This window comes from Enoplosus armatus, chromosome 6 (genome assembly GCF_043641665.1).
Source record: "Enoplosus armatus isolate fEnoArm2 chromosome 6, fEnoArm2.hap1, whole genome shotgun sequence".
NCBI lineage: Eukaryota > Metazoa > Chordata > Actinopteri > Centrarchiformes > Enoplosidae > Enoplosus > Enoplosus armatus.
The window spans coordinates 3,470,811-3,497,911 of record NC_092185.1 but is presented as its reverse complement, the minus strand read 5'-3'; the positions used below and the strand labels follow the sequence as shown (position 1 = coordinate 3,497,911).

General features: G+C 40.2%; 1 protein-coding gene across 1 annotated transcript in view; it reads left to right on the top strand.

Moving 5' to 3' along the window:
• Positions 1-1,899: 1,899 nt before the first annotated feature.
• The window catches only part of LOC139286465 (solute carrier family 23 member 2), a 38,828-nt gene continuing 13,626 nt past the window's right edge, over positions 1,900-27,101 (top strand). Inside the window, exons 1-7 of the mRNA XM_070907268.1 lie at positions 1,900-1,971; positions 12,230-12,382; positions 16,175-16,332; positions 17,676-17,859; positions 18,029-18,210; positions 20,095-20,212; positions 24,689-24,845. Coding sequence (XP_070763369.1) covers positions 1,900-1,971; positions 12,230-12,382; positions 16,175-16,332; positions 17,676-17,859; positions 18,029-18,210; positions 20,095-20,212; positions 24,689-24,845 — 1,024 coding nt within the window. The remainder of the gene's footprint in view (positions 1,972-12,229; positions 12,383-16,174; positions 16,333-17,675; positions 17,860-18,028; positions 18,211-20,094; positions 20,213-24,688; positions 24,846-27,101) is intronic.

Below are 27,101 nucleotides of genomic sequence, written 5' to 3'. Positions count from 1 at the left end.
TTCTTACTTGTGGTCCAATCTTCTGTGGAATTTAATCAGTCTGTTCAAATTCCTCACTTCTGTGACATGTGAGCTTATGATTCCCTACATCAAATTTACATTTTCCAACTACCAAGCTTAGAAAAGCATCCGCCCTCAGCTGCTCCGAGCCCAGCAGAACCTTTTCTCAATGACTCTCCCACTCTCACGACAAGTTTCCCAAACATGCCATGACATAGGAGTGAATCGATTTCTCATTCCCTTAGCAAGAAAATTGGTTCCCATTTTGGCATGCGTGGCAGTGATGTTAAACATAGTATCCATGTTTGTTTTCACATACCAGAGGGCGCACAAGTCCTGCAACCTGCTAGAAGCTGGAAGGATATGTGCGTTTGGGTCAGACGAGGTTTCAATCGTGGAGGCATTTCAAAGATTGTGAAAATGGAATTAAAAGTTTAGAAATGGTGAACATCCAGAACCTTTTGAGAATTTTTTAAGTAGCTGTAATGTGAGGGGACAAAACCTCAGGCTCCAGACTGTGACCATTTAGTCACACTTCACAAACCGACCTTAAAATTGATCATCAGGCACATTACGGCCTTGCTACTACGCTCTAATATTTATCCTGATATTCATGATAGTATACCCTTCTACACTGTAAATAATCTAAGAGAGGTTATGATATTTAGTTCCCTTTTAAAATAAGTTAAAAGAGTAAAGAGTTAAAGGTAATAAAAATAATAATGAAGTAATCTAGCATCCACATTTTCTTAGTATCATTAAATATTAAAGTATCATTAATGACCCTGTATTCATGTTAAAGTACCTGTATTAGTACTAGTAGCCTATTGAAAAAATTGGAGCCCTACCTTTTCAGCATCTCCCCGTTTATGTGTGTTTAAAAAACTGGGTGCAGACTGAATTTCCAGTAAATGTGCAACAGAAAATGGGAATTAATGTGCATTTAGGGGACTCAGTGTGTGTGTGTGTGTGTGTGATGAAAGTGCATGTAAGGACACAGGAAAGAGAGTCACAGTAAAGAGACCATAATAGGTAGGAAGTTCCGCAGACAATGTTAGACGATCAGTTAAAAACATGAGCAACTGCATTAAAAGCATCTTGTTCTATGATAAAAAGTCAAAAGTACAAACCTGTGCACATAAAAGCACAAGGAGAGAAGTTGACCATGACTCCTAAAGCCGGACGTGAACCCCTGTCAAAGTCCGAAGTGAATGCAGCATCACCGTAGGCTTTAGTCCTGGAGTGAAGAATAGTTAATCTGAGCGGAACATAATGATAATAATCTGGTAGGGACATTAACTGATACTAATGATAATTTCATCCCACCTAAATGTCAAGTATCATAATGTGACACGTGATAACATAGTGTTCATTGTAACACAGGTGAAACTGAACTACTGCACCTTCAAAAGAATCGGTGAAACAGCCAAGAATGAAATCAAACTTTCGGAGGCTGATCCACTGAAACTCTCCACAACGATTCCTCATTCCCAAAATGTCTTCACTCCAAACTTTTGACAAGAGAAGAGCGTCTTAATGAGCATGGCAAATTAAAGATTCATGTGACAAACGTGCTTGTATCCTCTCATAGGATTCATCGTCACACAACAGCAGGCACATGACATGACCGTAAGTCAGAGTAACTGAAGCCTGCAGTACATTCGCTTAGCGGCAGACCAGAAACGTTTCAGAGCCGCAGAGGAGATTACAAAATAACTTTGCCTCTCTCTTCTCGACCGTACTCGGCTTCCCTGGTGGCGCGAGGCAGTCATTCGCGTTGTCCTCTTAGGTCTGCGGTCAGTCAGAGTTTTACTCCCACCGTGCGTGTTTGTTTGTCTGAGTGGAGTCCACTTCGGTCCTCAGAAACAACTATACACCACCTTGACTTGTTTTACCAGAATGCGTCTCACCACAGAGGAGAAAATAGAGCTGGGACTCAAGGGGCAGGGGACAGTCAATCCTGCATTTGGGGTAAGTGTGGTGTCATCTTAATTCTCTCTTAATTCTTTAGTTTGGCTTTGTGACACCAACAAAATCAAAGTGTCAAACACTGGATGTGAGATTAATATATAATATAATACGAAAGTTTCTTTTTATTCTTTTGCTTTTAGTTACAGGCCATGAGAAAAGGAAATACAGTGCTATTGTCTTACATTACAGCAGCAAGAGCTAAATGTAAGCCACTGTGGAATGTGAAATGCCCAAAGTGTGTGTGTGTGTTCACACAAAAGACGGGATATTTCAGTGGAATTGATCGCATTGGTTTCAAAGTGTGTGCTAAAGATCAGGCTTGAGCGTAGTCGAGACGGAACAAAGAGCTCCGCGCTGAAACTAGTAATGTTCTTTGATAAAACGTCAACCAAGAACCAGAAAGTGAATAAAGGCTATTGAAGCGGGGACGTGAGTGTGTGTGTGTGTGTGTGTGTGTGTGTGTGTGTGTGTGTGTGTGTGAATGGTAAAAAGGTCTGGCTGCATGGGGTGTGCAAGTGTACACAGCTGATCGCACGGTTGATGTTTTCCCTTTTTTCTCCACATCCCAATTAACTGAAGAATTTAGAAAAATGGGAACAGCAAACAAACAGCACGGCTTCGACTGCAGATGGGTGAACGCGTCAGTCTGTCAACATCCGCGCGGGGGCCTCATTTATTAATATTATCCTTGTATTATACACTACCTGACACTCCTATACAAAGGCCCATCGAGAGACTTCTACCACACAGTCAATTCAAAGATGTTGAATTAGGGTTTATATATTTAATAAATCAATCAAGTGCGCTGACTTTGGCATTCAGATCAAGTTTTCATGATTCATTTTTAGGCTTTGATCATGTAAAAAAAAATGTTGTTGTATATTTCACAACCTTTTCAGAACTTTGGGCCCTGCTTTTATTTTCCTTTAAAGTTGCTGGGTCTCACAAATTACAGAGATGCACAGCACATTTATTAAAGTTGTGTATGCTAGAAAATGCTAAAGAACAAAAAGGTGATAAGGTAATGGTGTCACTTCACTCCGTAGAAGACACATAATGCGGCATTTCAAACAAATACAACACGCATCATCCTGCTGGCAGACAATCATAACAGCTGAATACCACATTTAGTGCCTTTCTTTTCTGCATGCATATTTAAAGCATGTGAGAAATCCCAGCAGTCACTTCTTCAGGATAATAACAGCAGATAACTGTTTCAAACCATAATAAAACGGATGCAGATAAAGATGCATGTTTTTAACGGTGCAAGCTTTTATTTGATAACATTTTATTAAAATGGACTGATTTCTGTTTGGTGATGCAGCCCATTGCTTACAGTGTACCCTCCTTGTCCTCATGCTGTCCACCGTGCATATAGATGCCTGGATTGTAAATGGACACAATACCTTCATGCACAGTTCACAGAGTGTCTTCTCTACCCGGGTTACATTTACATCTCACCCACTGCAAAGCAAAGGAATGGGAAAGCAAACATGTTTTTGTCATTTTTCTTGTCGTTTATACAAGTGAGCTTTTGTTTGTCAGCACAGCTTAGAGTCCAGGAGAAGTCCATTTAGGGTTTCAGGTATCAACACACTCCAAAAACAAAGGCTGTCTTCACATGAAACAAAACTCCTCTGCATCGCTTCCATCTCTCATTACTTTTTGGTGCATTCTCTGGATGCTGGAACTTAATGTTGGTGATAGTAATACGTTGTGAAAGTCATTCTAGTTTTTACTCAAATTAATCGGGATGTAAGTAAAATATTTGCCAGTTGTGTAAAAAACAAAAAGTAATAAGTAGCAGTATTCAAAACAAGGCTAGAAAACGTGTCTTTGAGTGGAAAGTAGTTGATGTTAAGTATAGCAATTACTGTATGTTTATTTGTGCATGCATGTTTGTATGAGAGTGTGGAAATCAATACAAACTCAGTCATCTGCTACTCTGTGAGTGTCACAAAGAGAGGGTCTCACAAAGAACAGCTCCGTTTGCTTGACTTGTCTCCTCACACGTCTCAAGCCTCTCAGGATTAAAGTTTCTTAGTTTTAAGAATTCAAAAAGTTGTATGTACACCACAGTTTATGTGGAAGAAGAAGAGGAAGAGGTCAGGTAGTATTGATGACATGTTTTTATGAGTAAAATACATGTTTGAAAGTCTTAACAACAACAGTGACACCATGTTGCTGCATATGCTTTTGGCATCATCAGCGCCTGAGTAGGCTTGACCTCGGTGTCAGGTTAGATGTTGTGCTGGCAAGTTGAGTGATGACTGTTCGGGTGTGAACTCGGGTTGTTTGAGGAGGAATTCCAGTCAAATGGTACACTCCCTGACTGCAGATCGTACATCTGTACTTTCAAGCAACAGCTACAGGCTTCTGGGAACAGGCTGCTCACCACATTAACCATTAATCAACTAGTGTACATGTGTAAATATTAACTTTGAAAAATAAGAAAATAGGAAAAACAAGATAATGTCCTGGTGAGTGTTGGAATACGCCAACCTCTAGATTAAAATGTGAAAACATAGGAAGTAACTAAGTTCTAAGTTCCCCTCTTTCCTTAAATCTCTATGTCAAATATGCAAATGAGTCTTCTCTATTGCTTTGCCAAATCATTATACTCTACAGACAATTCATACTCAATGCTGTGACAGTAACATTCTTCACATTAACATCATTAAACCACTATATGTAAGAAAGAGAGGGTTGAGGTGGTTAACACCTTCAAATATCTCGGCATTAGACGAAAAAGCCTGAAAGTTCACAGATGCTGACACAATCAGTCAGCCAGGAAGTAAAACACTTGTCTTCCTGCTGCATCACAGCACCACTGAACCAGGTCTCTCTTCTCTCCTTCATTTCCGTCAGTTTGCTTTACAGTTCATTGACCAGAGGGGCCTCCTGGAGATCATCCATGCAGCCAGCAAACTAATTGATCTTCCCACGCCCAACTTATCCATCCAAATTGTCACAGCTGTGATGTGGATAGCATGCATCTCAGCACATGATGCCCTACGCTAAATAATCCCACCGGCCTGCATCAGTGATGTTTAATCACAGCTTCACCTGTTTCTATCTGTCGGTCTGCCTGTCTATAATTTTGAGGTACAGGTTCTCCACTTGAGAGCTTTTTCGCCTGACTCTAAGGACTACTTTGCAAATTAGGATTTGCAAAATATTGATATCTGCTTGTAGCAACTAAAGTGCCAACATTTGTAAAGTCATGTTTAGGCAGTCACAGCACTTAAGGAAAGGAAGGAAAGACTATGGTCTTGGTTTAATATTGAAAAGGTCAATTGTGACCTGAAGCGCGAGTTTACTCTATTAACATGCAACCAAAACTACGATCTTTCCTTAACTCTATGAAGTGCTTTTTGTTGCCTAAACCTAACCACAGACAGGACTCAGGATGAGAAGTTATAAGTTAAAATGAAGTTTTTTAACAAAGTTCCACAATATGAAACACGCAGGAGGCTGGAGGTGAACGAAGTGAAAGCAGCATCACTGTAGGCTTCAGTCCTGGAGTGAAGAATAGTTAATCTGAGCGGAACATAATGATAATAATCTGTTCGGGACATTAACTGATACTAATGATAATTTCATCCCACCTAGATGTAAATGTAAGAGATAAATGTAAATTCCTGATTATTAAAGATTCATGAGACAAACTAGACAGATAAACAATGAGGTTACTGTATTAAGAGAGATAATAATTAGCACTGCGGGATAATGAAGCAGTCAAACCTCCACCTGGACCATCTACAACATTCAAATACACCTTGAAAGTGTTAGTTCCTCACAGTAAGTGGCTCATTTTTACATTTTACTGCTAATACTGCAAATGTATTTTTGCGACCATGTTCCTACCTAATGGTATGTAACCATGCCGATAACACTGTCAATGGGTAGAAAGTAGTTCAAATTCAAGCTGTTCACTAAGAAGTCGGTGGGTTATTCAGAGTCGCAGAGTAGCAGGGACACTGTTTAAAAAGCAAGATAATATCTCTTAACCTAGATTTATAGAATTTATGTGAACTAAGCCTTTGTATAACAGAAACAGTAGAGACGGTATTACGTTTATTTGGATCCCTCCACTTGGCCTGGGCTCCCATCCTCTAGATACTGGAGTGCAGGTAGATAACCACTAGAGGGAAGCAAATGGCTGCGTATTCACTGAAGCAAACGCCCGCGAACACTATCTGCTGAGAACTTTGTGACGTGAGAGATAATCAAAGACAGAGTGGAAATGTGGTGCAGATGGGTCCACATTTCCACGGTCTGTCTCTGTCATGTGACGCTTGCGTGAGACGGATGCAACGGTGGGATTTACACAACAAGGTGTTTTCTTTAGTTTGAAGTGCTGACAGGGTCGCAGAAGATTTTCTAAAACTGGTATTTTATTCTTAATTTGGATGTATTTTTAATATATTCTAATTTAAATCATCGTAAAATCGTAATTCTTTTTACTGAAAGAAAATGAAACAAAAGAGAAAATGAAATGTGATGTAATAGCTACATAAGAAATATATTTTAAAAAAGTCAGTTTTAAAAGTAGATTGAAGGGTTATTTAGCCTTAGTCTCTGTGAATAAATATTTGCTGGTAACATGTAAACTAACCTGACTTGGGGAAAATTACTGCCAAATATGTTACACCTTGTCATCTCTTAATCCCCCACTTCTTCCACCTTTGAAACACCCCACTGAATACCTCTGACACAATTCACTGGTGCTATCCACCGACTTACCTGCACTTCAAACAGAAAAATCCTCTGTTTGTACAAGCCTGCAGGAAACTGATCTGTCCCAAGTGGCCTGTTTTAAGAGGGAGTTGACCTCTTTGCAGTGAAGACAGCCCCTCGTCTCTTATCAGATGGCAAGTCGTGCTCACATCCGCCATCGTCACCAAAATGATGCCAAAGAAAATCCCCCAGAAAAACAGGCTGCCTGTCCATCACAGGAGTAACACGCTCATAGACACCGTCACACCTATGTCCAAACATAGTCTGTAACCCATGGAGAGAAAAGCCTCAATAGTAGCTACACATTACATTTACCAAGATGTCTTTGATGAATTATCACAATGTATTTCTAACATTTCCATTTGGAATCCCTCCTCTGCATATTAATGTCTATTTTTTCATTTTGCATTGGCTGGATTTGTGAGCATGAGTCACCTGATACATGTGGATTTGGTTACATACATGTGTGGAGTTTGAAGATCCATTTAATGATCCACAAATCAATGTTCAGTGTTTAGGGGTCTGGTGGAAAACTTCTACATTTTGCTGAAAAGCCAGATGTCCAAGTGGGAAAGGGATTTTTTTTTCCCCACAATGTACATGTGTGTATGATAAATAGATAATAATAGATAATCATGAATAGAATAGAAAAGTGTTGTGGTTTTTGCTTTCAGCTTCACTGACTCACTTCACAGTTTTTGTCACAGCACAGTCCTGATCACTGCATGTACATGGACATGCTTTATCAACCACAATCTATTTTTAGAATAATCATATACGTTTATAAAACTTGCTTTTATTTATAACCCTTAACATTTGTCACTCGTTTTGAGACTTATTTCTCGGCGTTCTAAACCACCGGACCTACGCTATTTGTCTTTGGCTGGTGGGAGGAAAGCCAGAGCCTTCAATAATACATACCAGAGGACCACACTTGATATCCATTTTTCTGTCTCGTGCTTAATCTCACCAAAATGATTTAAATGGCGAAGAAAAACATGTCTTTCCATGAATAAGACCCTTTCAAGTAGAAGTAGTAAAAGAAAATACAAACAAGATCTCCGGTTTCAAGGTTCTTCTGGTATTTGTAGGAGAACATTTGGGTGAATCTTGCAGCGGTTAATGTATTTGCCTCAGACAACATGAACGATGAGGGGGTTGCCTGCCGCTCATGTTATTTAGTTTACACTTTGATGTAGAATACCTAGACATGTATGTCACCCCAATGGGAGCCGTACCCCTGGTGCTGTTGTTGTCTCATGTTCCAGACATTTCAATAGCAGGTCACGACCTCCAATAAATTTTCTCTGCTTGTTTAACCTGTACACAACTGAGTGGGTACACACACTCATCCCTTCGACAAAGGTTTACTTTCATTCTACTGGGAGCTGCTGCATAAGGTTTAGGAAATTGTTGTCTGTTGTGACATTTTATTATGGTATGGTTATTATGGTGAAGTTAATTTCCCACAATAGGATAGCATAAGATATACAAGAACACAGCCATCCCCTTTCCTGGTAAACTAACACCAGATTTAAGAGGCCTTACATGGACATGTACAGCAGCGGACACGGACAGCAAAAACATATGCATTTGTTTTTATGTACATACAACATTGGGTCTCTATGGACAAGTTCCACATATACAGTTAGGCCCAGAAATATTTGGACAGTGACACAAGTTTTGTTATTTTAGCTGTTTGTGAAAACATATTCAGGATACAGTTATATAATCAATACGGGCTCAAAGTGCAGACTCTCAGCTGTAATTTGAGAGTATTCACATCCAAATTGGAGGAAGGGTTTGGGAATTACAATTACTTTAATATGTAGCCGTCTCTTTTTCAAGGGACCAAAAGTAATTGGACAATTGACTCAGAAGGCTGCATGGGCTCGTCCCTCGTTGGCCTGTCATCAATTAAGCAGTTAAAAGGTCTGGAGTTGATTCCAGGTGTGGCATTTGCATTTGGAAGCTGTTGCTGTGAACCCACGACATGAGGTCAAAGGAGCTCTCAATGGAAGTGAAACAGACCATCCTTAGGCTGAAAAAAAAAGAAGAAATCCATCAGAGAGATGGCAGAAATGTTAGGAACGGCCAAATCAACAGTTTGGTACATTCTGAGAAAAAAAGAGCGCACTGGTGAGCTTGAGAACTCAAAAAGGCCTGGATGTCCACAGAAGACAACGGTGGTGGATTATCGCAGGATCCTTTCCATGGTGAAGAAAAACCCCTTCACAACATCCACCAAGTGAAGAACACTCTCCAGGAAGTAGTGTATCAATATCTAAGTCTACCATAAAGAGAAGACTTAATGAGAGTAAATACAGAGGGTTCACCACAAGGTGCAAAAATAGAAAGGCCAGATTAGACTTTAGAAGCCGGCCCAGTTCTGGAACAGCATTCTTTGGACAGATGAGACTGAGATCAACCTGTACCAGAATGATGGGAAGAAGAAAGTGTGGAGAAGAATTGGAACAGCTCATGATCCAAAGCACACCACATCTTCTGTAAAACATGGTGGAGGCAGTGTGATGGCGTGGGCGTGCACGGCTTCCAGTGGCACTGGATCACTAGTGTTTATTGATGATGTGACAGAAGACAGAAGCAGCCGGATGAATTCTGAAGTGTATAGGGATATACTTTCTGCTCAGATTCAGCCAAAGGCAGCAAAGTTGATTGGACGGTGCTTCACAGTACAGATGGACAATGACCCAAAACATACTGCGAGAAGCAACCCAGGAGTTTTTTAAGGCAAAGAAGTGGAATATTCTGCAATGGCCGAGTCAATCACCAGATCTCAACCCGATCGAGCATCGATGCATTTCACTTGCTGAAGACAAAAGTTAAGGCAGAAAGACCCACAAACAAGCAACGACTGAAGACAGCTGCAGTAAAGGCCTGGCAAAGCATCACAAAGGAGGAAACCCAGCGTTTGGTGATGTCCATGGGTTCCAGACTTCAGGCAGTCATTGCCTGCAAAGGATTCTCAACAAAGTATTTTATATATATATGTATAAAGTATCTTAGTTGTTTCATTTCAAATCCAATGTGGTGGCTTGCAGAGCCCAAATCATGAAGATTGTGTCACTGTCCAAATATTTCTGGGCCTAACTGTACATACTAGATATCCAAATGACAATGCAGATGCAGTTGCTGTGCTTGTAGATATGTTTGACAGACACATACAGACTGAGCAGAAGACAAAATGTACATCACATCTGCGCGGACGTGGACATTGAACATTTGTTTTGTGTCGGAAACTAGATCTTGCCCAGTCCCAGACTCGCTTAGCTGGATGTTGTAGCCACTTAACAACAAGATCAATATTAAATATCAACAGACACAGAGTGTTCAACAAGAGGCGCAGAGGCTGACTGCTCAGTTTCAATCAGACCTGCAAAAATGACAAGTTTTAGAGGCTTCTTATCACAAGCACATGACAAAATTGGGGCAATGGATTGGCAGACCAGGCAGGTGACAAGGGCGCCATGGCGACAGGATGGAGGCTGCTGAGAGGAGTTAGTACAAACAGAAATAATATCACCCAAGGTTGTAACCAGGCTGCTTTATCCTTTTATATTGCACCAGCTTCACCAGGGGCTGCAATTACTGTCTGTTAGACACTTGTTAATACCAATAAGTGCAGGGTTAGAATATTTGGCGCATATTTACATACTGCGACACACAGCAATGCATGCTAGTACACCCCTCCCCGCCGGATGGATTTTGTTTAAAGCAACATACAGACTGTGCCAGTTTCCGCTGGTAATGTTACATTTTCATAATAAAAGCGTGTGCCAACAAAATAATTTGAAAGATGCTACAACCACATACAAATGAAGGTGCTTGGCAGCTGTGTCTTTAAAGAGTTTTTATACTGTAGTGTGTTTTTTACATGTGACATAGAACACTGTCTGCAAACCATTACCTTACAAGCATTGCACTGATTTGATTCAAATGAATGCAAATATGTAATAAATATAAATATGTATGTCATTTTCATGCATATTAAAAAAAAAAAACCGAACTTCAGTCTCCTCAATTATTGATATTCCCACTCGAGTTCTATATGACATACATACCGTCACGCATGCATACCAAACTTAACATGTAATGAATACAAGCAATATCTACTTTCATCTCTCTATAACCACTTATAAAAAGTATACATACTGCATATTTATATGCTGTCCAAACATCCTCTCTTCATGTTTCAATATTCAGCTTTGGCTGCAAATCCAACCACTTTCATTAAGTTGGAGCCAGCTCAGTGCCTCCTTGTCAAAGCCTCACATCTTGATTCAACACAAGAACAAGGATGTTGTGGCCTCTGAGAGTGAAGTTGAAAGAAATGCTATAGTGCACAGTGGGTCTCATTCTCAAGAGAGACCTGGTCGACAGTACAACCCAAAGTTACAGACAGACAGGACATTCAAATGTAAGTTGCGAATACTTGGAAGGAATTGAATAAAAGCTGAAACTCACTCACTCACTCACTCACTCACTCACAGGATGATTAACGTGATTAAGATGACGCTCGAAATTCAGAACGAGGCAGGAAGTGAAAGGCAGAATGAACAAGATGGAGGAAAGCCGTTCTTAAGTTATGGCTAAAAACTTTTTTGAGGTCACAATGACCTTTGACCTTTTGACAAAAGTATCACCTATTCAGTGTCTGACCAACTGTGAAACAATCATAATCATCGATTCTTGAGTTATGGCCAAAAACATGTTTGTCAAAGTCATTTTGAGATCACAGTGACCTTTGACCTTTTAGTCAAACGTGTCACCTGTTCAGTGTCCAACCAACCGTGAAATACGGTCCTCAACTCTCAAGATAAGGCCAAATATGTGTTTTCTGAGGTCGCAGTGACCTTGACCTTTGACCGCCAAATTCTAATCAGTTCATCCTTCAGTCCGAGTGGATCTTTGAGACAAATACAAAGAAATTCCTGACATATCGTGTTCATGAGAATGGGACAACCCGTTCTCACTGGTGTGGAGGAATAAAAGTTGGCTGTTAAAGGTCAAAATGTTTTGTGGGAGGACCTCTAGAGCAATTCAGCTTTAAGAACTTTCATCAACAGCATCTTGATGGGATTTGGGAGAACGTATGTTTTTCACACCACCAGCCTCATGGATGTTCCACACGTCATTACTCACATTAATTCCATTGCGTACACTCAGTATTTATCTCTGTTTCTCATCTGAACTACAGCAAACCAACAGCTCTAGATTACAGATATAGAAGATAGAAGGCTTTGCCTGAACTACCCTCAGTTTCAAAGACAGAGAAATCAAAACCATGAAGAAACCTTTGGCTCTGTGAGAATCTCCGGTATGCTCGCAGCAACAGTGAGTGACTGGTTTAAGGTATTGTGTTGTCAGAAAATGTAGGTCTGGCAGTTGGTGTCCGAATACAAATCGCAAGAAAATATTGTTTTTTATTTGATGTTGCTTGGATAAATTAAATTGCTGAAAGAATGACTTGTTTGCCTTTTCTGTGATTCTTTCCAAGGGCAGAGACAGTGATGAAGAGCCACAGCAGGCAGTTGACATTGGGGAGCCAAACACAGAGGCCCTGGAAGAGACTGTGGACAAAGGTGTAGATTTGGTTTACTCCCTGAATGACAGACCGCCGTGGTACCTCTGCATTCTGCTCGGCTTACAGGTAAATTAATCTCATGGCTTGTTTGGTCCGGTGTGATAGTCCTCGTATTGTCCTCCATAAAGTGAATAGCAGAAAGTGCAGAAAGAATTCTTTAATCTGCATTATTTGATTTTTAACAGAAGAATGCCAAAAACTAAATTGACAGACATAAAGCCCTGACAAGTAATCGCTTTGTTAACTTGTTATGGACCCGACGGTACAGAGTGTGGACTGGTAGCTGGAGAGGTACCAGTTCACCAAACCCATAACTGCTTGTGCTATGTGCTATGAGGCAGCCCCAGCACAGGGGTAAGCACAGAGTACTTAGTAGTCATGTTTCTGTCCAATATTCACTGTTTTGGACTCCAACAACTCCTTAGAAACATATCTGGCCCTTTAACTTAACTGTTTGACATTTCAACATAAGCTAGCTAGTTGCTATCGTTGCCTGTTGATTGGTGCTGGGCAGGTTGCGTACAGTTGGTCGACCAAAGCTGCAAACAAAGTTTGTGAGAGTAGTGACACTGAAACATACAGCCAATGTTTGGTAGAGCCAAAACAATGAGCTAAATCCTGATTCATCCACAGGACTGATTCCCAGTCAATAGAGAGTAGAGTTTTATCTTTCAACATCGTATCTTTTTGGACAAAGATAAGATGTTGAAAGGGATTTTTTTCACCATCTGCTTTTTTTTAAAGAAATTAAGAAAGAAAGCTTTTTCTTCCTTCCTTCCTTCTTCCTGTTTTGTGCACTAAAAGCAATCAAGCAGATTTTTGCACTGTTGTTTTTGCACTGTTGTTATTTATCTTATCTTATTTTTATTTTTATTCTTATTGTTATTTTAGCTTTTATATTCTACTTATTTGTTATCAAAACAATAGCACCTTCAGACCACAGCAAATTCCTTGTAATGTATGTTACTTGGCAATAAACAGTTTCTGATTCTGATTCTGATTCTGATTTTAAAAATCTAATCCAGTGGCTCTCTCTCTCTCTAAAATCCAGAGTCGAAGGGTTGAAGCTGACATTTTGTCTTCTCAGCAAAGGTCTAACTCACCTACACCAGTTATTCTCCCATGAGAATATTTGTGTGGTCAATTATACTAAAATGTAGCACCTTCAAAGCTTGTTATACAGTACTTAAAACAAGTTATGCCGCTTTTTAAGCACCTGTCACTTACATGAAGTCAGTAATCCACAGGGATTTGATTCTGACATTAAACCTGGCATCCTCTGATCCCGCAGTTCCTAACAATTCATGATAAATATTACTTCCAAATCTCATCTTGGAGGAGAAAACTGGTTTCAGTGTAGTTTATTGGTTTATTGTAGGCGGACATCTAGGGTGAGAGAAGGCGTTCTCCACAGACAGATGTGAGATTAAGAGAATATTTCTGATATACAGGGCAACGTACAAGAAAAGGGGCAAACCTTGTAACACCAGCAGCAGTCAGAAGATCAGAAGATCCGAAGGTCATGAGTTTGTGAGCATGATATCAGAGCAGAGCAGCCATGACATTTGAATCATGCAGTAAAATTAGTTACAAGGAAGCCCTGCAAATTGGATAAACTCTGAAGTGTTTTTCATGAATCAGCAATTAAGATATTTTTAGAGTGTAATGTTTTTTCGTGTGCATTTAAGGATTTAGGCTGAACCACAGACAAATAAAAAGCAAAGAACATACTGTGTTTAAGAGGGTGGTACTTTTTACCCTTTTCAAATTGATGTTTATTCCTTCCAGCGCGGAGTATGAAATAAGAGCCTGTAAGAGAGAGAGTGTATTGATAGACTGTATCATAGCCATCGGCTGTTATTATTTATGCGCATCGCTTTGAAGAAAGCATTCAGTCAGCACACATTTTGGAACACATCAAAGGTAAAAACTACAGCCTTGTATTGAGGAGCTTAATTGCAGTGTTATAATACACATTTTGTATGTTAGTCATTATTGCATCATTTCTGTATCTCTTGCTGTGTGATATCACACCTGGCTATAGAAAAAAAGAATAGTAGAACCCAGTACAAGTTCAGAAGTTTATTGTCTGTTTAGTTTTTACTGCAGCAACCTCTTTTTCCACATGGATCATTAACTCTCTCCATCTTTTCTTGTTTTAAAGCCCTTGTGCCTCTTTTTGTCCCCTCACTATTTTTACTTGACCATAATCTACATCGATTTCCCAATAAATGTGATTCATGACTTCCGGTAAAAGGACTGTGTGGTTTTAAAAAATATATTTCATTTAGTATTTTTTGCTATTGTTGCCAAAGTCAGTTTTCAAGCAAAACATTCAAATCTCCTCTGACTCAGCCTTCTCAAATGTGAATAGTTGCTGGTTATTTATGATAGTAAATCTTCTTTGGGGTCTGGACAACATTCTGACATTTTGTAGTTCAAGCAAACATTTAACTAGGCACTTTAACAGCTGCCTCTTCTAAAGAGGAAAAACATAAGAGGAATTCCCAGGTGGTTAACTGAAACAAAGTCTAAAGACCACATGTGTCCATGTCATCTGGGTTACCAGAGACACAACAAAAGCCTGGACATTTGACTTGACACACATGACAATTTTTTGATCGCAAAATTATATCACAATAGTCCAAAAAGCGGAATATCTACACACTTTCTGCACAGTTAAAGGATAATGACTTGGACACCAGAATTTGAAATGGCGAGATTTTGTAATTCATTCCCATGGAATCGCCACCGTAAGAGGATCCACTCAATTAGGCGAAATAAATCAGAGATTATTCTGCGTAGTTCAAGTTCAGGTGAACTTTGACCCGCAAATTCGCACTGTTGACCAATAGCGAGCCGTCTTGACAGTGTTGACGTTTGAGGGGACGGAGAGCTGGAGAAGACAAAATGGATTAAGCTATCGTAGCTTATTAGCTTTGTTGCACCATTCACTTTTATTTAACCTCCTCTGTTGGAGTACAAATTGTTTGTCATCTGCCATTTTAAACCCTTTTTCTGTCTCTGAATCATGCCTTCCTTCATTATTGAGGAGAAAATATTATCTCTTCCCACAGTCGAAATTTTTAGTGCATGGTGATATTTTTTAGTGTTTTTATTTTTATTTTTCAAACGTGACTTTACGACATACTTAAACATGACAAAACTACTACGTTCCTGATGGAAGCCTCCTTCCAGTTTCCTCTGTCATGAAATTGACCTTAGGCACCTCCCTCTGACTTAGAGGTTTGAAAATACCCCCATAAATCTGGTGAGGCCTATCAACATCTGTCTTCAATTTTTTTCCCTTTGTCCAAATTCTTTTGGATCAATGGCAACCCTTCCACCACCCCCACTCCCACCCTCCATGCTCCTCAACACAATGCACACACATGGGTGGAGTGTGAAGGAATGGGAGTCTATTGATAAAAACTAATTCTGAGCACTACTCAGTATGCAAGTCAACATTCTGAGTCTGATCTCTTCATTTTCTCCAGCTGTTTTTGCAGCTTCTGAGAACTTGAGATCACAAGAGGTACTACTTGCCTACCCCTACCCCTACCCCTAATCCTAACCCCCTCTCCCCCTTGTCCCTGTCTCTCTCTCCCCGTGTGTCTGTTTCCTTTCTCCTTCCTGTGTGAACGATGTGCTTGAGCTTTGCCTCCGGTGTGCTAGATACATACCAGCTATTATGAAGATATCAGCGGTCTATCATTCCTTTCAATGTGTGGTTTTGGAACAACAGGGATGAATGGCTTAAATTTGAGAAACATAAATGCTTCATATTTACACATCAAAATACAGGATTCATTTTGGTGTAGAGTACCCAAATGTATCCACTTTTATCTGCCTCCACAGCATTACATCCTCGCGTTTGGTGGCATCATTGCAGTCCCGCTGATCCTGGCTGAGCCCCTCTGCATAAAGGACAATAATGTCGCCAAAAGCCAGCTCATCTCCACCATATTCTTTGTGTCGGGACTATGTACGCTGCTGCAGACAGCTGTCGGTACCAGGTAACACTCCCTTCTCGTCTCAGCACCAGTGTACCGGGAAGCTCCAGGCCACACAGACATATTGAGTTCTGAGGAAGTCTCTCTTTTTCCCACACACACACACACGTGATCTGACAACATCTGCTTGTGTCTGAGCTTTTTGGGTAATCTACTCCTCTGAGGAATGACTGAATTTTTGCAGCGTATGTGTCACATTTTACGCGGTGCTGTCAGACAGGTTTAAGATTTACAGCAGGTGCAAACTGAGGGAATGCCCCGGTTAAGAATGTTCACACACCTTTGCCCTTACACCTCTGATGACAAGGACACATTAAATTTATTGAGTGTTACGTGATGGTATACTTCTGTACTCCAACACTTGCCCTACATACACTGCCTCCTTGCAGTGGTCCCATGCCAGCCAAAGCAGCACTGAGCTGCATTTGTAACAGCCCGAAGTTACAGCTCAGCTCAGTTCATGCAGAGACACCTTCATGTGGAGTTAAACTGTGAGTCAGTCCGCCCCCCCCAGACTCAACAAGACATTAACAGTGTAAATGAGATTTACCCTTCAGGATAAGTTCAGAGATAGTTTTCCTTAAAGCCTTGTAATCTCCAAATTTATACACAGCTTAATTTGTAGCTTTCCTTTTGTAATAGACATGTGAAATCCTGTTTGGCACTTTGCTTGGAAAATCCTTCTGAAACTGATGCATTCATCCCTATGCTTTACCACAGTGCAGCTGCCTCCCACACATACAGTACAGTACAATACTGTACAGGGCTCCACACACACTTTCCTGCCCCCTCAGCACTGCTGTAACAGCAAGCCTGAGCCAATAGCTAATGCTTTTGTTTGAGTTCTCCACCTACACAGTTTGGCAGAAGCTTTAAGGAAAAAATGGGATCCCAGCAAACACTTTGACATTGAATGATAAGTAAGTTAATCTTTACTTTTTAAAACTGTGGTATGAAGGACTTTGTGAAACAAGAGAATATAAGGATAAAGACACAAACACACCTACAAACATGTATAGAAATACATACGCTGGAACGCAAAGAAAATAACACGTACATGCACAGTCCACATTATTTCATGCAAAGCACCGTTTGTGAAGTTTTCAAAATGATTAAGATCAGTCATGAGATTTCTTTAAGTCCACCCAAAAAGTACTTGCACTAATATTAGTATTGTTTTGCTTCCTGACTGGAATGACCAGACTCCCAACCAGCTCATTAAAATTCTTAGCTCTCCCATCAGTCTTGCTTTGAGTAGATCCAGGTCTTCCAAGTCCATAGAGACCTGACATCAATACAGTCCATTGATCTCTAACCTTTAACCCCGTCACCTCACTGACTTGCAGATTACCAATCCTCCAGGGCGGGACCTTCAGTTTCATCACTCCGACCCTGGCCATTCTTGCTCTGCCAAAGTGGCAGTGTCCGGCCCCAAAAGCATCTGTGATGCTGTCCATGCAGTTGCAGAACGGCACCAATCCGCTGCAAACGGAAGATTCTGATGAGGTCTGGATGTCACGTATGCGTGAGGTATGTGAAATATTCACTTGAGCCAGAAGATGGTTCTCAGTATCTTTTGTGCCTCTACATGGAATCCAATCGGTTACCTTAGCAGTGGTAATGGATTGAAGGGAAACAATGAAGACCATTTTGCCTCATGAAACCTGGCATATGAATCTCAGTATCTTGTCATCCACAGATCCAGGGAGCCATCCTGGTGTCCTCTCTGCTCCAGATTGTCCTGGGCTTTTCTGGGCTGGTGGGCCTCGTGCTGAAATACATCGGCCCGCTGGCTATCGCTCCCACCATCAACCTCATCGGCCTGTCACTGTTCATTGAAGCTGGAAAGAAGTCTGGAGGTCACTGGGGAATAGCTGCTCTGTGAGTGGATGGTGTTTTACACCGCTGTATTGCACAAAAGATATGAACATATTCCTATAGTGAAGGACGTATGTATGTAGTGTGTGTGTGTACTAAATTAACTGAACTGTACTGAAGGGATGAACACCATTCCATGTTATTTTTATGATGGTGGTCCGAAATCTCCCACAGATGTTTAGTTGGGTTGAGATCTGAGGATTGTGAGGGCCATATCATAAGATTCACATAATTTTCATCAACCTATTCAGGTACCCTTCATAATTTATTCAGGTTTTTAGTTTATTTTGTCATCTGCCCTTCTGTATGTATACAGCATATGTACATTCAGCAGCCCAGCAATAAATCCTACCTTAAAGTCGAGATGAAACAGCATTTTGAGAGTAGCTAACGTCCGTATCATGACGTATTTCCAAGTGAAACAGGAGAGGCAGGTGGGACGTAAGAGGAATTTGATTTGAAGGCTGAAAAGTGGGCGTGTCACAACTGACGAGCCATGCTGTTGCTAGCTAGCACAACATGACCGGGGATTCAATCTAAAAGAGTTAAAAGGGATTTTTTCATTTAATCTCGACTTTAATGAAGGTTATCATTTTATAATATATATATATATATAATAAGTACTGCAATGAACGTCTCTCCTACAGCTTAATGAGAATAGGAGTAATGATAAATAAATAATAATAAAATAGTAATAAAACACTTGATTGATATAATAAGATTAATGTGGATATATTTGAACGAACCAACTACAAACTTTAGCTTTACAAAGATGATAAGACAATAGATAAGATATAGGAACGCATGGGAAATTGATAACATTTCCAGAAAAATAAGTCCTATTCATTCCATTCACCCTGTTCACACACTCTAAATCTAATTATCATGTTTCTGTGCAGCAGTCTGTATTCATTCAAGATTTCTGGGTCTGTTTTCCAGCCCCTTTGTTCCTTTTCAAAGCAGTCATGTCCAGTATTTAAATCCACCTAATCTCCACAACAACTGTTACTGTAACTCTCTGTTCCACATCACAAATCATCTTTTATTTACTTTTGTTCCTGGCCTGTCCAGCCCCATGAAATCTGTCTTCACTTACCGCCACCATCTCCAGATAATGCAGACTAAAGTCATTATATAGAGTGATCCTTGTGGGTTTAAAAAGGTTCAGCACATCCACCTCCTGGTGCCATATATGGATGGTAATCAGTCATATCCTTCTTAGCCCCAGTTCCCCCACCCCCCCTCCGAGCAATCTCTGTATAGGATATCCAGCAGCTTATAGGAGCAGACACACAGACATCTTGTGGTTGTAATTCAACTCTACCAGCACACAAATGATGAGACTGGTGTGAAGGGGAAACGAAGAAGTCAATTTCCAAAACATGATCAATATGATCAGTAAAGAAATGTATTTGTTGACACGTTTTATTTCACACTTTCAGGATTTAAATGTAAAATTAAACATTATAAAAGTAGTGGAATATCATATCACCACGACCATCTCTGACCGCTAAAAAAACCCTCCTGGCTGCCTTGTCCTGGTCTTTCATTCAAGGTCATATATATATATATGAAATAAGATGTTTTCATGCACAGTGTGGAGTGTTTTCATGAAGCGCTTCATGCACAGCACAAAATGCCATTCAATGTTCAGATGACCACTTTACTGTTACTGACCCATAACCCTTTCCACGATGATAAGTATCACGTGGGCATACCTGTTGTGTAAAATGACATGTTTTCACTTGCTCTGATCTCCCCCAAACTGTGATATATGGACGCATGCCATGCTTAAACACAGTTATGTTAATAGCTGTGAGCGAGAGCCAGGCCTTGGGGGAATCAACTGTTAGTGACACATTTGTCCTGTCTTCTGTTTTCCCACAGCACGGTCTGTCTGATCCTCCTGTTCTCTCAGTATCTCAGCAAAGTCGACGTTCCAATGATTGCTTACAAGGATAAGAAGTGGAAGGTTTTCCAGTATCCGCTCTTCAAGCTCTTCTCTGTGAGTTGCCAACGTTATTCAGGTCTCATGTGGAGTATTGCTTGTCTTCTGTCATGGATTTTAATTTCAGGACCTATGACCCCTAAAACCTCTTTATAACTTCCTTTTCTTGCTTCAAAACTATACATTTCAAGGAAAAATACATTGCAAACCGTACTCTTTATAATGTTATTACAGAGACCCAACAGTTCCCACCATGAGCAAGCACTTTAGCGACAGCGGCAAGGAAAAACTTCCTTTTAAGAGGCAGAAACCTCGAGCAGAACCAGACTCTAGGTGGGCGGTCATCTGCTTTGACCGGTTGAGTCTGAGGGAGAGAGAGAGAGGGGGAGAGAGTCAGAGACACTGACACAGAAAGAGAGACAGACAGACAGACAGACAGACAGAGATGTATAGCAGCACCAGTAATAGCCATAGCAACGATAATAATAACGGAAATATGACTAATAATAGTAGTTACAGCTGTAATAATAAGGGAAATATGACTAATAATAGCAATAACAGTGTAAATAAATATGACTAATAATAATAATTGTAGCGATGAGATTCAAGCAGACCCATGGCGGAAGCAACCAGGCCCACGATCCACAGGAACCTGCGAGACGAGAAAGCACAAGGAAACTCTGGGGAAGATGGACTAGGACTAACTAACTATAAGCATTATCAAAAAGCAAAGTTGAAAGCCTACTCTTAAAAGTAGACCCGGACCCAAACTGGGAGCTGGTTCCACAGGAGAGGAGCGTGATAGCTGAAGGCTCTGGCTCCCATTCAACTTTTGAAGACTCTAGGAACCACAAGCAACCCTGCATTCTGGGAGCGCAGTTCTCTAGTGGGGTAATAGGGTACTATGAGCTCTTTAAGATATGATGGTGCCTGACCAGTAAGAGCTTTGTAGGTGAGGAGAAGGATTTTAAACTCTATTCTAGATTTTACAGGGAGCCAGTGCAGAGAAGCTAATACAGGAGAAATATGATCTCTTTTCCTGGTTCCTGTCAGTACACGTGCCGCAGCATTCTGGATCAACTGGAGAGTCTTAAGGGCCTTATTGGGAAAGCCTGATAATAAGGAATTGCAATAATCCAGCCTAGACGTAACAAATGCATGGACTAGTTTTTCTGCATCTGTTTGAGACAGGATCTTACTGATTTTTAAAATGTTACGGAGGTGAAAGAAGGCAGTCCTAGAAGTTTGTTTTACGTGGGAGTTAAAGGACATGTCCTGATCAAAGACAACTCCGAGATTCCTCACGGTGGCGCTGGAGGCCAGGGCAATGCCATCTAGGGTAACAATATCCTTAGATACTGTGTTTCTGAGGTGTTCAGGGCCAAGAACGATAACTTCAGTTTTGTCTGAGTTTAACATCAGATAATTGCAGGTCATCCAGGTTTTTATGTCCTTAAGGCATGCATGAAGTTTAGCTAACTGATTGGTGAATAGCATTGGTCCAAGCACAGAGCCTTGTGGAACTTGCCTTGTGACTAACTTTAGCATGCATAGAGGATTCATCGTTAACATGTACAAACTGAGATCGATCTGATTAATAGGACTTAAAACCAGCTTAGTGCGGTTCCTTTAATGCCAATTAAATGTTCCAGTCTCTGTAATAGGATATGATGGTTAATGGTGTTGAATGTAGCACTAAGATCTAACAAAACAAGGACAGAGACAAGTCCTTTGTCTGATGCAATTAGAAGGTCATTTGTAACTTTCACCAGTGCTGTCTCTGTACTATGATGAGCTCTGAAACCTGACTGAAAGTCCTCAAATAACTTATTGTTACGTAGAAAGTCACACAGCTGATTGATAATTGGTTTCTCAAGGATTTTGAAAAAGAGAGAGAAAGGGAAGGTTAGATATAGGTCTATAGTTGCATAAAACCACTGGATCCAGAGTGGGCTTTTTAAGAAGAGGTTTAATTACAGCTACTTTAAAGGACTGTGGTACTTAGCCTGTTAATAAAGACTGATTGATCATATATAGTAAAGAAGTGCTGACTAAATGTAAAACTTTAAGCAGCCAAGTTGGCATGGGGGCTAAGAGACAAGTTGATGGCTGAGATGAAGAAATCGTTTTAGTTATTTGGTGAAGGTCAATCTAAATATATATCAGGTTTTACAGCTATTTCTAAGGTTCCTGTGTTTGAAGGTAAGGTACCACCTGAGGGCAGGAGGTGATCAATTTAGTCTCTAATAGTTGGAACTGTTTCATTAAAGAAGCACATGGCTCAATAGATCTGTGACTCTCTGTGAGCCTGGCTACAGTGCTGAAAAGAAACCTGTGGTTGTTCTTGTTCTCCTCTATTAGTGATGAGTAATTGGCCACTCTGGCATTACATATATATGTTTTTGAGACTATCTTGCCAAATCAATATGATTTTCTGATATTAACTCATTTACTAATACAGCTTTAGGTGACAGAGATCTGATGTTTAAGAGTTCACATTTAATTTTCCCACCGTTTTATTATGTTTTTATATATGACTCCTGTTTACTTTTGATTGAATTAGTGTGGTGATCGTGGGGTAGACACAGTCTTTATGGGGTTTTGGGTGGGTAACTGCTCTAATGGAAGTGCAGAGAAGCGTGTAGGACTGTAACTCTGCCTCCTGGCCTCAACTCTGAGCTGTCATGGTTACTTAAAAGAATCGGTCTTCTCATCACCATTTTGTCTTTTTTGTTAAACCCCAAATAGTAAACAATGTGATCGTGAAAAATAAATACAAATCTATTTTTAAGATGAGGGTCTTTCCTGTGCTTGTGTTCGACTTGAACAAACACAGTCTTTTGTGGGATAATGAAAGCCCCATTTCTAAGCCCTTCAGCTATGACTATTTTGGGATTATTACCTGACAGGCAGAGATTGACTGTGGTGGTTGGCCAACACAGAGAAGGTTTTTTTTTAACTTTTATTTATCAAATGATGGGTTTTAGTCAAGCAAACATGCTCTTTGTAACATCAGTCCTGCTTCACATTCACGCATTTACATCCCTTGTTGTGTGAGAGCTGACGAGCACAACCGCAATCCTCTCAGTAGATACATATGCTGCTTTGCATGCAAATGTTAGTTACACTGTGACAACAGATCCATATATTTTGCATTGAGGATTTTAATTAAAATGAACCTTTTTCCATCAATAAACAGGACGTATTTCTTTCTGTTCAACAACAGCCAAAATATGTAAGTGGTGACAGCAGCTAGAGGTTGGTTGGCCATGCTTTGAAGCTCCTGGGTGTGAATTTGTATAACTCCTTGAATGTTTAGAAAGATTGTGAGGAAAGAAAATATAGATGCTAATGAAATCCTGACTCAGTACATAAAGTTTTAAAAGAATGACAGAAACATAAAAGTGAATGCAGGAGCTCTTTCAAAGAACTAAAGGCTTCAGGGTTTGATCTTTGGAATGCTTTATCTATGGCAGCTCTACACAGTATGACTCACTTCAGCAGTTCCTCCAGTAAACAAGGTTATGTTTTTAGAGCTATTCTAGTAGCTAGTATTAGTATTTATTGTCATCATCTAACTGAGCCACACAAAGCATAAAATGCGTCGCCAACGTGAAGGAATGAAGCTGATAGAAAGAGCCCACCTACTGTATGAGATCAGCCAACGATCAAAAGTACACAGTCTCTTGCCAAGTTCTACTTATCACTAAGTGGCCATATGATGCACGACTTACTCTGGCACTTAAACACATCCGAACACATTAGATGTATAATTTGTAGTTTAAATATGACTATTTTTTTACTCTCACTCAATTTTTCTTCCTGTTCAAACCTATAGGTGACGGTGTCAAGATGACATCAAAGCAGAATTCAAGGGCGCAGTTATCTGGCATGTTTCAGCCCTTGAGCTACCTCGAAGAGCCCTGCATATGATAAAATAATTCTTGTGCACAACTCTTTGCTCCCACCTAATCCCTGCACAAATGCAATCAGAATTGCACATCGGTGCCAGCAAGGCTTGTTTTATGAAGACTCATGCAGGCTCAAATTCAATGCAAGTGATAAACAGCACAGTAACAAAATTCAATATTAAATTGGATTGTGCTCATAATCCAGCATCAAATTAGGGGTTAGGGTTAACCCCCAACATCTTCATACTTTGATGCATGATGCATTAAAGGGGTTCCCTTGCAGAAACCTATGCTCCAGAAGATTCTCACCCAACAGCTGTGGATGCAGTTTTTGGTGGACTGATTTATTGCTTTTAAGACAGATTGGACTGTCATTGACTTTTGATAAAAATCAGATAACTGGCAGGTAATGTTAGCTATGTGGGCTATGTGAGGCTAGGTATGTAGTTGAGTGTAATATTTTACTCAATCGCTTCAAGGTTTTTAGTCTTAACATACAGTGAATACTGCCTCACTAAGCCTTAAGGGGTTGCTTTAAAGAATGTCAGTACTGTATGTTTTATACTGGTTGAACTTCAGTTGAAATGTACTGAGACACTCTGTTTCTGATAACAAATTCTAGGCTTTGTTCGGGATGTGTGGCGCCTGGCTGGTCTGCTTCTTACTGACCATCTTTGACGTCTTTCCCTCAAAGTCGGATGAGTACGGCTTCTCAGCCCGGACCGACATCAGCCTAGATGCTGTGACAAACTCCCCTTGGTTCCACGTGCCTTACCCAGGTAAGTGCATACATATCATACTTTAACACATACTTTTGATCCTTAATACCTAAATAGTCAAACCTGGTCACATTTAAACATTACAGATGTATTCCACAAAGCGTGATTTAGTAGTCACAACACACATGGGAACTATGGAGGATGTAGTAGCTGTACCACCAGAGAACAATCTGTCAATTATTACTGTAATAACTGTCAAAGTATCATAACTGTCAAAAGTCTTTTGAAACTGCTGAGTACCATGGTTCCTACAATTTATTCAGCTTGTCTGCCAGCCTCTCCTTAATTTCATATTTGACAAACATCCAAAACAACAGAGGACACTCTTTACCTCAGCTGAGGGTTGCGCAACTGCTCTTTAATGATCTGCCAAAATGTTGCTGAATCTCTTGGAGCGAATGAAAATGATCAATCTGTGCTTTAATTGCATAAAGTATATCTCCTGAAATCTTATTGTCTAAATTGGAATAATGTTGATAGATCTATTTATGATGACAGATTTTCATAATTGCCACTGACTGACTGCACAGTCAGTTGGCAATGACTTAAAGCTAAACTGGTAAACAACTCGTGCAGGCTTTACATGTGAAGCATGTGTTCCTTAATTTCAAGGAACATGAGAAAATTAAAAAAATAAGAAGATCCTATAACCTTTGGACTGATTTCCAAAACCAATTCTAATAATCATTTTGGCAGTTCAAGGATATAGATAAATCTCGAAATATCTTCTTTATTCTGCCAAATCCTGAATGCACATGTTTGTCAAAAACAATCCATGGATTTGGGGAGTTTGGAAAAATCATTTGCAGGGTGTTTGATGTTAGTTTTCTTATTCATAAATGCCAGTTAGTCAGTATGTTTTTTCAATTATTTGCACATGGCACCTGCTGTTATGGCACATTCACTCAGACCCTGTAATCCATATTTGAGCCAGAAAACAATCTATAAGGATAACAGGAACAGCTGTGCCAGTGAAGCAAATAAATAAAACTTTTTATATGATAGCAGACTCAATACCTCTCCTATTAACAAAGTGGAAAAATGTCTGTACGCAATGTTTTTGGCAGGACCTTGTATTATGAGGTATTAAGTGCATAAATGCTTACGAATTGAGGATATTTACAACAACAACAACAACTAAATAAAACATATATTTTTTTTATCACGAGGGCGGGAATCCTTTGCTGATTTGACAGCGACAGTGACTGTGGCTGTTTATACCCTTGGCTGTAGCTTATTTATGGTGTCTGAGATAAGGCAAAGCAAATGCATCTCCATCACAGTAATCAGATTTACAAACAAAACGTATGGCTGTCTGCATCATCAACGCAAGATGTTGGCATGTGTGATTTCAAGAATATTGCATTTGGAATGTGTCTCTATGTTTGACACCTTCACCTGTTGATGCCTGCCTTAAAGAACTGGTCCTGTTTTTGATAACTTTGACACCTAACTAAAGGTTAGATTAGAATAACTTTATGTTTTCCAAGAAGAAATTGTTCCTGCAGTGACATGCATAAAAATACGCCTGAAGAGAGACATCATCATGTCAATATTGCACAATACACATCCTGTCCATCAACACATCTCAAACACAGATATATTATAGGATATAACATAGGACAAAAACAATTTACACAATATTCACAGCAAAGTGACGAGGGATAGATAAAACACATGCCAGCTGGGGTTTTCAAGCACTGGCATTTATAGGTGATCATATGTTTGTATGTATTGATGTACAAGCATGTACATGTATTTAGCTGACGCTTTTATCCAAAGCAATTTGCATTCATTCATTTCAACCATGGGGATATAAATATAAATAAAATATATTGCAAGAATCATGCAAGTACGTCAACTTCATCAAATATGCTGAACTGCTTCAAGTGCTACATTTAGAAACAACACGAGATAGAGAAAGAGGTTGTGGATTTGCTGGGGTTTATGATTTGACCATGTCCAGGATGTAGGATGGGCCTGAGCCATTCGCAGCACGGTAGGCAAGTACCAGCGTCTCGAATCGGATTCGAGCAGCCACGGGTTGCAAGCGCAGGGTGCGGAGGATTGGGTAGGTTGAAGACCAGCTGAGCTGCTGCATTCTGGATGAGCTGCACAGGTCGGATAGCACATGCAGGCACGCCGGCCTGGAGCGAGTTGCAGTAGTCTAGTCCTGGGTGAGGAACGGACGTATCCTCCTGATGTTGTGGAGGATGAATCTGCAGGAGTGGGGTGACGCGGCGATGTTGGCAGCGA